This window comes from Pipistrellus kuhlii, unplaced genomic scaffold, assembly GCF_014108245.1.
Source record: "Pipistrellus kuhlii isolate mPipKuh1 unplaced genomic scaffold, mPipKuh1.p scaffold_m20_p_11, whole genome shotgun sequence".
Taxonomy (NCBI): domain Eukaryota; kingdom Metazoa; phylum Chordata; class Mammalia; order Chiroptera; family Vespertilionidae; genus Pipistrellus; species Pipistrellus kuhlii.
Window position 1 is genome coordinate 19,906,446 of NW_023425416.1, and position 14,839 is coordinate 19,921,284.

Here is a 14,839-nt window from a genome sequence, read left to right on the forward strand (position 1 = left end):
GGCGCAGGCGCACGGCGTCCTGGAGGGTCGGGGCGCCTGCGCAGTCGCACTTCCTTAGGCGGCGGCCATGGCGGGACAAGAGGATCCCGTGCAGCGGGAAATTCACCAGGACTGGGCGAACCGGGAGTACATTGAAATCATCACCAGCAGCATCAAGAAGATCGCGGACTTTCTCAACTCGTTCGGTCAGTGGGCGGGCGGCGGGAGGGAGGGAGGGAGGTCTCGGAGGGGTGGCCGGGCGCGGAGACGCTTTGACGGGCTCTCTCCGGGAGGTCTCTGCTCTCGCTCTTCTCTTCCTCCTCCAGGCCCCACCTTCCCCCTCCCTCCCTGGCCTCGGGCTCCACTGGGCAGTCCCCGTAGGGTTTACCCTGCTCCACGCTGAGCTCAACGACCTTAGGGCCACGACTTTGGATCCGTGGACTAGTTCTTCCTTTTCCCAGACCCGTCGGTCGGGCTGGCCCATCCACCCTGTGCGCCCTGCCCTTTCTCCAGGAGTCTTCTCGCCGCCTCCGCGCTCCTCTTCCCTTCCGGGTCCCACTTTACATTCAGAGAGCACCTTCTAGAAAAAACTTAAGCCGTGGCCCTGTCGCTGCGCTGTGTATAGCTTCAGGATCGAGGGGAAACCCTTTAGCTGCCCGCCCCATTCAGCCTTCTCCCATCTGTTCCTTCCTTTCTCCCCTGTTTGCTATGCTGGGAGGTAAGGTCAGAGGTCAGGTCCAGGTCGTGTGGAATCATGGGAATCTTCTCTGTATTGTTAAACATCTGGCAGTAGGTGTTCTTTCTGCTTCTTGCAAAATCTCTTTCCTAGGCATGGCCTGCTCATGACAGTCTTTATTCGGTATTTTTTCTGGACAGCAATCCTGTAACAGAATCCCATCCCTTTCCCATGTTCTTCAAATGTTTAAGAACTGGGTAGACTTAGTAATCATAAGGTGTAGGGATCCCCATCTAGTGATCTTTTCAAACTCATGTGCTTCTGTCCCACGTATTCAGCAAAATCAAGCAATTAAAATTAAGTAGGGGAAATGATCTATTAAAAAGATGTTAAAATGTATTATTTTCTAGCTAGAAGACTGATGAGTTCTAAGGGCAGAACATGGAATTTGTCAGAAAGCATCCACAAGAGAGACTAGTTCTCAGTGCAAGACTCTCTCAGGACCTTGGACGACACAGAACAAGAACCATTTCCTGAGTCAAATAACTTTTTCAATTTTATTTTTATTGATTTCAGAGAGGAAGAGAGAGAGAGTGTGTGTATCATTGATCGGCTGCCTCCTGCATACCCCACACTGGGATAGAGCCCACAATGAATTAAACTGTGACTTCCTGGTTCATAGTTTGACACTTAACTACTGAGCCTTGCTAGCTGAACCTGAGTCAAATAATTTTATCTTCAAAATGAAATAATAGCCGTAACTAGTTTGGCTCAGTACATAGTGCAGACTGAAGGGTCCCAGGTTCGATTCTGGTCAAGAACGTGTACCTTGGTTGCTTGCACATCCCCAGTGGGAGGTGTGCAGGAGACAGCTGATTGATGTTTCTCTCTCATTAATGTTTTTTTTTAATATATTTTATTGATCTTTAAAAGAGAGGAAGGGAGAGAGATAGAGTTAGAAACATCGATGAGAGAGAAACATCGATCAGCTGCCTCCTGCACACCCCCCACCAGGAATGTGCCCGCAACCAAGGTACATGCTCTTGACCTAAATCGAACCTTGGACCCCTCAGTCCACAGACCAACGCTCTATCCACTGAGCTAAACCGGTTTTGGCTGTATAAAATGCAAGGAAAGCATTTAGCAGCTGAACAAATCTGAAACCAGAGTGCATTTTTGTGTACATTATCACCAGACTTTAACTGAAAATACCACCTGTTTCAGTTAACCTATATGACATCTCAACCAAATCTCTCTGTTCCTTTCCCTTCTTCTCTCTCTAAAAGAAAATCAATAAAAACATATTTTAAAAAACAAAACCATCATCTACAACAACCTATTTTTAGAAACTTCAGTTCCAAATACAAAATAGGCCTAGTGCTGGGATGTTATCACTGCTTTATAATCTGTGCATTCTCGGGTTCAGGTGGCCTCCAGCCCTGAGAGAGAAAACTACAGAGATTGCGATTTTCCTCTCACCAGCAGAAATCACAGTAAAAGCTGTCAGACACTACTGGCTATCTTGCAAAAACTCCCCTTTCCAAAGCACAGGGTGAGGCTTGTAGGACTGCTGCCGTTTTCAAAGAGCTCCAGATGTCCTCAAACTAAGCTCCTGTTAAATCTCTGCACCACCAAACCGCAGTACCATAAACTCAACGCCAGCCCCACAGATGCACATCAGAACTAAGGAGTTATGCTAAGGGCTTAGAATAGAAAAATACATCCCACACACTCATCTCCAGTCATCCAATGCCAGGACAGTATACTCAAGCGTATTCTTATGATTTATCTACTTTCTCAGCCTGTTGGTCTTTTGTCTAAACTCTTAATGTGCCAGTATTCACCACCTTTTTAACTGCTAAATCAGATTGCTTTAACTTTTATTCTTGCTTCCTAGTTCTGTTCTTACTTATAATTTTGTACTTTTCTTTAAAGGACTAAATTCACTTACTGAATTTTTCAGAGCCAGGAGTGGTTCAGTGGTTGAGCATCCACCTGTGAACCAAGAGGTCATGGCTCAGTTCCCAGTTAGGGCACATGCCCAGGTCGTGGGCTCAATTCCTAGTGTGGGACATGCAAGAGGCAGCCCATCAATGATTCTTAAACATCACTGATGTTTCTATCCCTCTCTCCCTTACCCCCTCTCTGAAATAAAAAATAAAAAATAAGTAAATAAACAAACAAAATTTTCAAAAACCACCCAGTAATTACTCCAAACATCAGGTGACCATTAGGGCAGGACTGGGCGAGATGGGCTGGACATGACGGGAGACAGCCTCTGAGATTAAGCTAAGGAAAGCCATTTCTTCTGGCTCCTAAAGATTAGAATTCTGTGTCTATTTCCTAAGTCTAAGACTTGTTAGGAATCTTGAATAAAAAGAAAAGTCTTTATTCTCTATCTAATCACAAAATGTAACTCATATACATTTGATAAAATCTCAGAGCAGGTATTTCTTTGCTAATAAAATTTAAAAAAAATTTCTCTTCGGCAAATACTAAATTCAGACTCTTCAATTTTCAGTCAGGTGCAAGACTCACACACTATATAAATTTAATGGCTATGATGATGTCAAGAAGATTTATGTCAAAGATAAAAATTAAAAATATGTTAAGATAGCCAAAACCGGTTTGGCTCAGTGGTAGAGCGTCGGTCTGCGGACTGAAAGGTTCCAGGTTCAATTCCAGTCAAGGGCATGTACCTGGGCTGCGGGCACATCCCCAGTAGGGGATGTGCAAGAGGCAGCTGGTCGATGTTTCTCTCTCATCGACATTTCTAGCTCTCTATATCTCTCCCTCTCTGTAAAAAATCAATAAAATATATATATTTTTAAAAATGTGTTAAGACAGCCCTGGCCAGTGTTTCTCATGGTTAGAGTGTTGCTTGGCTATTCTATGTATACATATCTGGTATTATATACAGATGAAAGAAGTCTTTTAATTCTACCTTTTAAAGTTAAAACTCTCCATGTCAGTGATGTTTCCAACTATTTTCCACTGTCTTTCCAGACCAAATCAAAGCTATGATCTTGTCATCATTCCATCTTTCCTTTGCATGCAACCTTTTGGTTTCTCTTAACTGGTTCTTCTTTTGAAGGAATGTTATGAGTAAAGAATGCCGTGAAGAACCCCCTAATTGTTGGAAAAGCAGAAGAAACCATTATGAGAACATTAAAAAATTTGCATGAAAAATTTTTTTAAAGTCTCTGAGGAAACTCAGAATATCTGAATATTAGGGTAAATGTCAGTATTTCTCAAATGTTTTCAGTTCATTAAAATCAGTCTAGTTTCTTTGAACTTCTTTCTCCTGTCTCCAAACCCACTTATCTTTCACTAAACTGTGTTCCTTCACTCAGTCCTCAAAAAATTTCAGGGTATTTGAGATCTACACTTTCTTTTTAAAAAAAATATATTTTATTTATTTTTTACAGAGAGGAAGGGAGAGGGATAGAGTTAGAAACATCGATGAGAGAGAAACATCAATCAGCTGCCTCCTGCACACTCTACTGGGTGTGTGCCAGCAACCAAGGATACCTGCCCTTGACCGGAATTGAACCTGGGACCCTTGAGTCTGCAGGCTCTATCTACTGAGCCAAAATGGTTAGGGCGAGATCTATACTTTCTTGATATCATTCATTAGTACAAACTCTATAGCAAGTTTTTTTTTATATAAATATGTATTATTGACATATAGTCATACTATTCTCTCAATAATATTATCTTCACCCCCAATCCCTAGAAAGTGAGCAAGTCCACCATATCAAGATACATCAGGCTTATAGCCCTATATACCTTATATGTAAATATATTAATAAAAAACAATGTTCTGCTTTGTTCTGAAGTTATGTCATCTTTTTTAAAAAAAATTTTTTATTGATTTTTTGCAGAGAGGAAGGGAGAAGGATAGTCAAAAACATTGATGAGAGCCGAAAAAGAAATACATTATACATTAAACTTCGGTATATAACCGAAGTTTCTAGAATTGACAATTTAAATTTCTCAACACTGCTTATTCATGTAGGCCAGTAGCATCATGTTCTTGGATTCTGATTCATGACCAGATTGACAGCTAGAACAGAACAACAGCCCAGGAAGGAAACCTCCCTCTAACCACCTGCTTCTTTGGATATTTTTGGCTCCTTTTTATGGGAAATGACAGATTGTCAGTGATAACATTCATGCTGTTACTGAATAGCTACATGATGTGTCTTTGAGCTTCTAAAAACCACACTAAGCCCTAATCGGTTTGGCTCAGTGGATAGAGCGTCAGCTTGCTGAATGAAGGGTCCCAGGTTCAATTCCAGTCTAGGGCATGTACCTTGGTTTTGGGCACATCCCCAGTATGAGGTGTGCGGGAGGCAGCTGATTGATGTTTCTCTCTCATCGATGTTTCTGACTCTCTATCCCTCTTCCTTCTTCTCTGTTAAAAAAAAAAACAATAAAATATATTTTAAAATAATATAGATAGATAGATAGATAGATAGATAGATAGATATTTATTTATTTATTTATTTATTTTTTAAACGACACCACCACCACCACACTGAAAGAGATTTGATCTTGTTGGGCAGTCATGGCAAAGTATATCCAGGAAAAGTAGGGTGCTGAGGTGCTTTTCTACTCAAGCTAGACCTGGGAATTTGAAGAAGCAGTACTAGCAGATAAAAGGACAAGACTGAAAGAAAGAATGAAGAACCCTGGCCAGTGTAGCTCAGCTGGTTGGAATGTCATCCTGTACACCAAAATGGAGGGTTTAATTTCTGGTCAGGGCACATGCTTTGGTAGGGGCAGGTATGGGAGGCAACTGATGGATGTTTCTCTCTTCCTTCCTCTCTGTAAAATGAATTTCTAACAATTATTTTTAAAAATTAAAGAAGGATGTCCAGAATAGGCAAGTCCATACTTCCATATACACCCAACTGGGATCAAACCCACAATCTAGGTATGTGAACTGATCAAGCATCAAACCTGCAACCTTTTGGTGTACAGTATGATGCTCCATCCAACTGAGCCACCCGCTCAGGGCACTAATAGAGGTTTCTTTTAGAGATTATGAAAATTAGATTATAGTGATCGCTTCACAATTCTGTAAATATTCTAAAAACCATTGAATTATATTTTAGGCAGTTGAGCCTTATGGTAATAAATTATATATCAATGAAGCTATTGCTAAAAATGAATAACGAAGAGTAGCCATGAAGATGGATGAGTGAGAAAGGATCTAATATGAAAAAAAAAGAAAAAAATGAACTAGAAAGTGGAAGAGTCAGGTTGCAAGCAAACTTAAGGGATGTGGGGAATAAATATGGCTTCAGAGGCCCAGGAGGATGGTAGCAGTGTAATGGGGAAGTGTAATGCCATGTGAGGAAACTGGGTTTTGATCTCAACTCTGCCACCCTTTTGTCCTGTCAGTTACCCATCATGAATACTCCACTTATCTAGGCCTTTGTTTCCCCACTTGTAAAATTAGTGGAGCCATGGTCTGGTAACTCAGTTGGTTAGTGCATCATCCCGATATGCCAAGGTTGCAGGTTTGATCCCCGGTTGGGCACATAACTCGTACAAGAATCAACCAGTGAATGCATAAGTAAGTGAAACGACAAGTTGATGTTTCTCCCTTCCTCTCCCTCTGAAAAATCAACAAATAAAATTTTTTTTTTAATTAGTAGGCACACTAGAGAGTCAAACTTCTATTCTACTAATATCCCAGAATCTATCTCTCTCTCTCTCTCTCTCTCTCTCTCTCTCTCTCTCTCTCTCTCTCTCTCTCCCTCTCTCTCTCTCTCTCCCTCTCTCTCTCTCTCTCTCTTTTTCAGTAAACATCTATGTGCCAGGCAAGACCCTAAGATTACAAAGATTAATAAAAGGCAATATATGCAATCTTAGATAGTTTGGCTCAGTGGATAGAGCGTTGGCCTGTGAACTGAAAGGTCCTAGGTTCTATTTTGGTCAAGGGCATATGCTTGGGTTTTGGGCTCAATCCCCAGTAGGGGGCTTGCAGGAGGCAGCCGATCAATGATTCTCATTATTGATGTTTCTCTCTCTGTCCCTCTTTTTTCTCTGAAATCAATAAAAATGTATTTTTTTTTTAAAGGCAATATTTGCCTTTGATTAACTCATTCTACTGGGAAAACAGTCATGTATCGATAAATAAATTATAAAGCATAAGCACATAAGTATCACTTGGTTTTGTTACATGAACATTTACTCATGTTATTAATTATTCTTGAAACTGGTAATTTTTTAGTGGCTGTTTTAATAACCTGACATAGATATGTATACTTTACCAAAGCATTCCTAAGTAATAGTGTGAACATTCTTGTTTGTTAAATATTTATCTAAAGCGAGAAATAATAACTGAAGACCAACTTTGTAAGTTAATTTACCAATTAGAAATTCAGCCATAAATATTTAGATAAATAACAGAGGAGGGAAAATTATAACCATCTGTCAAAGACCTCTCAGAATTTAATTTGAACTGAACCTTGAAGGAAAATGTTTAGATGAGGAAGATTTGCATATGATGAAATGAAAATTAAGGCAAGATCAGGGTATAGGAAAATTTGTGTCAAAATGGGTGCCAAAGCATGTTTGCATAACATCCAGGGAAGAGATTAAAGAAAGGTTGTGAGCTAAGTGTTAAATCACTGAGTGGGAGTGCATCTCAGTGAGCGGATATTTTAGATTCAAGTGAAGAGTATTGAGAGATTAGAGGCCCAGTGCACGAAATTCATGCACTGGGGTGGGGGTGGGGTCCCTCAGCCTGGTCTGTGTCCTCTCACAGTTCGGGACTCCTCGCTTCATACCGCCCACCTGCTTGCTGCTCCTTAGCTGCCACTGAGGCAGGAGAGGCTCCCACCACTGCCACTGCGCTCGCCAGCCCTGAGCCCAGCTTCTGGCTGAGCAGCACTCCCCTCGTGGGAGCGCCCTGACCACCAGGGGGCAGCTCCTGTGTTGAGCATCTGCCCCTATTGGTCAGTGCGCGTGGTAGGGACTGGTCATTTCATCGTAATGGTTGCTTAGGCTTTTATTATGTAGATGACTGAACCGTGTTGGAAGAAGTGGTAGGAAATAATTAGCATGCCTAGAAACCTTTTTCTCCTGTGTATTGAGAATAGTTATAGAAAGAGTATACAAGTCTGTTAGAGAAGTTTGCAGAAGACAGGTATTTTAGGGAAATACATTTCCTTTTGGGTAAGGTGGTGAAAGAAGATTGAAAAAGGTAGAAAACGAATTTTGCAGATGGAATGAGGGCTTCCCAAGATATTTGACGTTCAAGTTTTCTCTGATTCTGAAAGGCATCTGCAGATATTGATGAGACAGTAAGTGCCCTGGTAAGCAACGGCAGTGCTGTGGCTTCCATTAGCTTAGAAACACTGGCATCTTCCCTTCTTCCCACAGTCTCTGCTGCTTTCTTGGCCTCTGCTTTTCCTCCCTGTTAAGATTATTTTCTTCCTCTTTTTATTTTTCCTCTCTTGAAACTTAGTTTGCCTATTACCAAATGGTCATCTGTACAGCGTTGGTCTGTTAGTTTCCTATTGCTGCCATAGCCAGTTACCACAAAGGTAACCGCTTAAACCACACCAATTTATTATTTTATAGCCGTGTAGACCAGAAGTCTAAAACTGGCTCACTGCGCTGCAATTATGTTAGCAGGGTGCCTTCCTTCCTGGGGGCTGTGGGAGAGGGTGTGATCTCTTGCTCATTGGGTTGCTGGCAGACTGGTTGTCTGCTGAGAGCTGTTCCTAGCATCTGAGGGTCGCTTGCAGCTCTTGGCTCATTGCCCCCTTTCTCCATCTTCAAAACCAGCAATGGCAAGTTGAGTAGCCCTCACACTTTGAGTCTTTTTCTGCCTTTACTCTTCCTTTCTCATCTACATTTAAGGGCTAGTGATTAGATTGGGCTCATCTAGACAATCCAGGACCTCAAGATTCTTAACTTTAATCATATCTACAAACTCCCTTTGTCATGAAGGGTAATACTCACAGGTTCCAGGGATTGGGATGTGGACATCTTTGGGAGCCATATTCTCTGCCTACCACAGATCCACTGTAAACAGCTGTGTTCCCAAGATGCTTCTCCCTTTGTCCTCTCCATTCCTCTGCTTTGCCTACCTGCTCCCATTCGTACTCTACATGAGATACCTTTTCTCTTCTTCAGCTTAGGGGGGAGAGAGTGTGTATGTGTGTGTGTCTGGAATGACATTAATCCTGAATATCAGTCTCCTTTTACCAGATATGTCTTGTCGCTCAAGACTCGCAACACTGAATGAGAAATTGACAGCCCTTGAACGGAGAATAGAGTACATTGAAGCAAGGGTGAGTATGATGGCCAAGATGTTTCCTTAGGAGGTTAGTCAGTGGCTGTGCAAGAGAGAATGCACATTGCTATATCTTGCTAAAACAAACAGGCAAGCAGAAATAAGTTTAGAGAAGTTAAGTACCTTGCTTTAATGTGAACCAGGTTTCTGAGACTCTAAAGCTATCTTCTTTTCTACCACTCACTATTACCTAGGATCTAAAATACCTCTAATGCTTTTGAATTTATCTAATGGTCCATTTTCCTTCTACAGGTGACAAAAGGTGAGACCCTCACCTAGAGCTGTGCCAGACTGCTGCTGGGAAGTTGCTTTACGGAACACAGGCCTACGTGGGAAAGGTCCCAGCAGCCTTCCACTCCTTCTCTCTCCTTAAAGAGCAACAGGGCTTATTCTTGTTTTTCTTTCTTCAAACATGTGGCCTTTGGGCTCTGCCATGTTCATCTGGCAGTGTGATATGGCATGTGGGGAGAAGTCCAGGGGGACTCTTGAAAACATTTAACCTTTTCAGTAACATTTTGTAAAACTACTTGTCAATGTATTTGAGGCACTCAGAGCCAAAAGCCTGGGACTTTTTATTAAGGTCCTTTCCACCTCTCTCTCTCTCTCTCTCAGATTTTCCTTACAGTTCTCATTGCCTCTGCATTGATTCTATAAACAGTCTTTTCTCCTCCTACCTTGTCGGGAGGTAGCAGACAGTCCTGGCTGAGAGACTCATGCCCTGGCGAGGTGGCTGCCAGAGAATGTTGTTGCTAATCCACCAGTTTTTGTCCTTGGGAGGTCAAGGCCAGGTCCCCACTTGGCTTGAAGGGACAGTTTCAGATTTTTCTTTCTGTCACTTGGGGTGTTTGCCTCCGATATTTCCCTAATAAACTCCTCAACTTTGTCTGACTGCTGTGATTGTGGTGGGAGAGGAGCTAGAGATGGGACTCCTCTATTCCACAGACATCTGTGTGGAATTATTTTAACAAAACTTTCAGGTGTAGCTGCTTGATCAAAACCTAGGTGGCTTACCAGCCTGAGCCCTCATATTTGGACTTGGAGCTGACTAATTTATCCTGGGAATCATTTGGTCACTCAGCAGGCATTTTGCCAAGTGCTTACTTTGTAGATACGTTATGTTCCAATAAAAGGTACATCATTGAATGAAGCGTGATGCTTACAGTCTTTTGCAATACTAACATTCACACAATTTAACCACAATCCAGGGTTTTAAAACCAGGTTTTATAAGGTATAAGCCAAATGTCTACTTTTTATTAAAGCTAATAGTTTAAACAGAACAATGTAAAACTTGTCATTTCCAAAGCTTGCAACCTTCTTCAAAGGCTCATACAGCCACCTGGAAGTCATTCAGTATTGCCCTTTTCCTTTCCTCAGTCCTGCCATCCTGCCATGCTAATACTACAACTCTGGGTTGATGAATTCTCAGAGCTAATTCTCTTAGCGTCTGCCTCCTGCAACATACTTGAGTGTCTCTTCTTAAATTGCCCAGTTGAATGCCTTGCAGAAGGTGGGTAATCAGTAAATAACAATTGAACTGACTTATAGAGCTCAAACTGCTTTGTACTTTTAGAATCCTTGCTTAGACCTTTAGAAAATACCTTAATACTATCTTAAATTAGGTAGTACCTTAATTTAAAAATGGGATTTTAGCCCTATGAACTCAAGAGTCATTTGGGTTCATTATTCATAATATCTCCCCTATCCAGGATAAAGAATTACATACTTCTAAAGTTCCAGTTTTAGGTTATCTGGTTTTCTGTAGTTTTAACAGTTATTTATTGAATTCCTCCTCTGTACAAGGACCATAGCATGAGATAATAATAGGGGCGGAAGTGGTGATAATCTATAAGCTGGAGAAGCCCTCCAATGAGATTACATGTGAAAATGCTTGATAAATTTCTTGTGATAGATATTAATAGATATTAATCAGTTAATCTGTATTTATAAAAGCCTGAGCGAACATTTGACTGGTAATTATACGAGTGCTGACACAAAGGGGCAGACCCTCAACGCACAGGCATGGAAACATGGAACAGACATGAATCTCAGAGGGAAGGGTCAAGGGGGAGAAGAAAAGGGGGAAGAGATTAGCCAGAGATCTTACATGCATACTAGAGGCCCCACGCACAGAATTGTGCACCAGTGGGGTCCCTCGGCTGGGCCTGCAGGGATCAGCCCAAAACCGGCAGTCCAACATCCCCCAAGGGGTCCCGGATTGCGAGAGGGTGCAGTCTAGACCAGGGCACCCCATGCCCTGGGTGCATAAATCCATGCACCAGGCCTCTAGTTTAATAATATCAAAGTAATATTTCTAAAAAAGTTAGTGCCTTAAATAATACCTGTTGCTAAAGGTAATCTGCTGCTTGTAAAGAGAGCCAGTGGTAACATTTGGGATGGGAGACAAGTGAATCTGACCTCTAGTAGTAGTAACTTTTTCATTTTATCTGGCACTTAAAGGTGTCCATGATTTTCTGTGTTATCATCCCATGTATAAAATGCCTTGGCTTGACCAAGGATATACAGCTATAATTTATTGAGTGTTAAATGTGCTAGATGAGCTAAGTGCTTTATGTACTTTATTTTATTTAAGCTTTAAGCTCTGAGAAGGAGGCATTCTTAACTCCACATAATTGGTTTACAACAAGTTTAGAGAGGCTGGAACTTGTCCAGAGTCGTACAATATCAGTGAAGGTGCTGGGATTTCAACACCTACCTGACTCAGGCTGCTCTAACCATTCTACTTCTGAATGTGGTATAACCAGATCTAAAACTTACTTTCTCATATCTAGTCCAGAGCTGTTTCACTCTATGCACAGTATCCACACCTATTTTTGTCTTATATGCCTCCTCACCATCCTTTTGTACAGAAGGCTTCATGGGCTTTTGCTGTACATTGCATTGATGTTTATATTATCTAGTTTCACTTTCCCTAGCTTCCTTTCTCTGAAGGTTTAATAATATATTTTACTTTCTGGAAGTCTTGGAAGTACTGGAATTTAGTCAACTCCAGTACTTCTTCTAATTATCTCTGGGTTAGAGATACATCTGGAGCCAAAAGAAGTCATAACTCTCTTCTGAAAGAGCTTATTTGATCAGGCTCCAGAAACTGGGATTTTACTCTCAAGTTATATACATCTTTGCTCATAGGTCATTGCAGTCTATAAATAGTGTTATGCTTAAACCATTTAATTCTCAATGTGTCACTTCAACTTAAGCAATTAGAGTTCTGATTATAGGCATACCTCATTATATGCCACAAATGTTGCATTGTTTTACAAATTGAAGGCAAGTCCTTCTACCAGCAAAAAGGTTACAACTCACTTTATCGTGATACGGGGATAGGGATGGGGGGTGGTCTGGAACCCAAATGGCAGTATCCCCAGGGTGTTCCTGTACTAAAATATTTTCTCACTGAGGATGATAGTTAATATTTTACATTTTGACCTATGATTAGTAAGTGATTCTATTTTTTTTTTTTTAACAATTAAGGTGTTGACAGGATTTTATTTTAAAATACATTTTCTTATTGATTTCAAAGAGGACAGGGGGAGAGAGAGAGAGAGAAACATTAATGATGAGAATCATTGATCTGCCTCCTGCTTGCTCCCTACTTGATTGAGGCTGCAACCTGAGCATGTGCTCTTGGCCAGAATTGAACCTGGGACTCTTCAGTTCCGCAGGCTGATGCTCTAGCCACAGCTAGGGTAATAGTTGTTTTGATTTGAACTCTAAGGTGAATGGATTTCAGAGATGTGAAATATACCCAGATTTTATTAGTCCAAATTGTTTTCATTCATCTCACCATAATGAAACATTGCACAGAGTCCTTTTTCTTGTTCATACGTTAGACATTGTAGGGAAGTTTTCCACATTGTGCTTGCTTCTCTTACTTTCCTCGTGAAATCTTTTTTTTTTTTTTAATATATTTTATTGATTTTTGTACAGAGAGGAAGGAAGAGAGATAAGTTAGAAACATCGATGAGAGAGTCATCCATCAGCTGCCTCTTGCACACCCCCTACTGGGAATATGCCCGCAACCAAGGTACATGCCCTTGACCGGAATCGAACCCGGGACCTTTCAGTCCCCAAGCCGACACTATCCATTGAGCCAAACCGGTTTTGGCCCTCGTGAAATCTTAATGATTTCTAAAGGATAATTATGAAGGACTTTTCCTGTTTTTTAACTTGAGTGGGAAATGAGCTAAATATGAAAAATCTCTGTTCTTCATAAGAGTCCTCAAGGGAATTTCTTCTTTCCCATACATTTGGAAGTGTTTTCTACCTGGTAATTTGATTTAATTCAATGTTTATTGAAAAAAAAAAAACAAAAAAACCAGAAAGGGATTTGAACTAGTGAGTTATTAAGACATAAATAGATTATAAATATCTTGATAATAAAGCAGTTTTTAAAAATATATATTTTATTGCTTTTTTTACAGAGAAGAAGGGAGAGGGATAGAGAGCTAGAAACATCGATGAGAGACATGACCAGTTGCCTCCTGCACACCTCCCACTGGGGATGTGCCCGCAACCAATGTACATGCCTTTGATCGGAATTGAACCTGAGACCCTTTAGTCTGCAGGCCGATGCTCTATCCAGTGAGCCAAACTGCTCAGGGCATAAAGCAGTTTTCAATCTTTTTAAAAACTAAGCTTGAACGATTTTCAGAAGCAGGAAAATAGGAAACTGAATTTTTGGGCATTAGAGAGGTACCAAGTTCTATTGTCTTGCTCTTGTTTAACATTCACTTAGTTCACTTAAAGTTCAAAGTCATTGACTACTTTGAACTTTCCACCTTTATTTCATAAAGCTAGGCCATACTAAGTGGATAGAAAGCCTATTATTTTTTAAAATATTTTTTATTGATTTCAGAGAATAAGGGAGAGGGAAAGAAAGATCAATGATGAAAGAGAATCATTGATTGGCTGCCTCCTGCACACCCCTTACTGAAACCCAGGCATGTGCCCCTGACCAGAATCAAACCCGGGACCCTTCAGTCTGCAGGCCTACACTCTATCCATGGAGCCAAACCGGCGAGGCGAGAGCCTATTATTTATCTCTAGGCTCCATCCCAGCATTTGTATTCAGTTTCCTACTGTTGCCTGCAAAAAAACAAACAAAAACATTTGCCTGTGGAGAATGTGTTAGGGAAGTCACAGGCAGTTGGTGCCATTAGTAACTACAAAAATACAGCTGATTTCTGAAGGTAGTGTGGCCGTCAGGTAGAGTATAGAATAAGAAAATCAGGTTGGGTTAGTGCTCTCGAGTTTGTTTCCTGGAGAAAAGCCAGCCTGAACAAAGGTTGTCCAAAGGTTAGGATTAGCTTATGGGGAGAAATTTTAGAGAGAACCTAGTCCACTCTGGCCTTTTGAAAATGAAGAAGCAAGCCCAGACAGGTTGGGTGACATGCCCACTAGTTACATGGTGGTGGCAAAGAACACTAAAACCCAGGTCTTATTCCCGGATCAAGTGCAGTGCCAGAGCCATTCAGGGTCTCCCAAGTCAGTTTTATTTTCTGTGCCATTCTGGTCCTTTAATAGCCTCTCCCTGGATCTTATTAACAACCTGAAAGAGTAAAAGGGTAGTTGTCACATGTAGCTAAGTGGTGTCCATTGGCATTAACATTTGCATTTGCAAAAAAATTGGAGCACAGTTTCCTTTGGCACCTTGGGTTTGAGACTACCAAGTGTGAGATTGGTATTGTGCCTTAGTCTGCATCCTTCTGCTATAGAGAATCTGCATTTCCCAACCATAACGTGTTTTTTTTTTAAATATATTTTTTATTGATTTTTTAGAGAGAGGAAGAGAGAGGGATAGAGAATTAGAAACATCGATAAGAGAGAGTCATCTACCAGCTGCCTCTCG

At 41.1% G+C, this 14,839-nt stretch overlaps 1 protein-coding gene across 1 annotated transcript; it reads left to right on the top strand.

Moving 5' to 3' along the window:
- The first annotated feature begins 23 nt into the window (after positions 1-23).
- BRK1 (BRICK1 subunit of SCAR/WAVE actin nucleating complex) lies at positions 24-9,854 on the top strand. Its single transcript, XM_036431123.2, has 3 exons — positions 24-185; positions 8,888-8,970; positions 9,225-9,854. The coding sequence occupies exons 1-3, from the start codon at positions 68-70 to the stop codon at positions 9,249-9,251; spliced, it is 228 nt and encodes a 75-aa protein (XP_036287016.1). The 5' UTR covers positions 24-67; the 3' UTR covers positions 9,252-9,854.
- The last annotated feature ends 4,985 nt before the right edge of the window (positions 9,855-14,839 follow it).

What these genes read in the sequence shown, in the direction of transcription:
- BRK1 (XM_036431123.2), top strand. Translation starts at nt 68, where the DNA reads ATGGCGGGACAAGAGGATCCCGTGCAGCGGGAAATTCACCAGGACTGG. An exon ending in GGACTTTCTCAACTCGTTCG is followed by an intron (nt 186 to 8,887) that starts GTCAGTGGGCGG and finishes TCCTTTTACCAG; the next exon opens with ATATGTCTTGTCGCTCAAGA. An exon ending in TAGAGTACATTGAAGCAAGG is followed by an intron (nt 8,971 to 9,224) that starts GTGAGTATGATG and finishes TTCCTTCTACAG; the next exon opens with GTGACAAAAGGTGAGACCCT.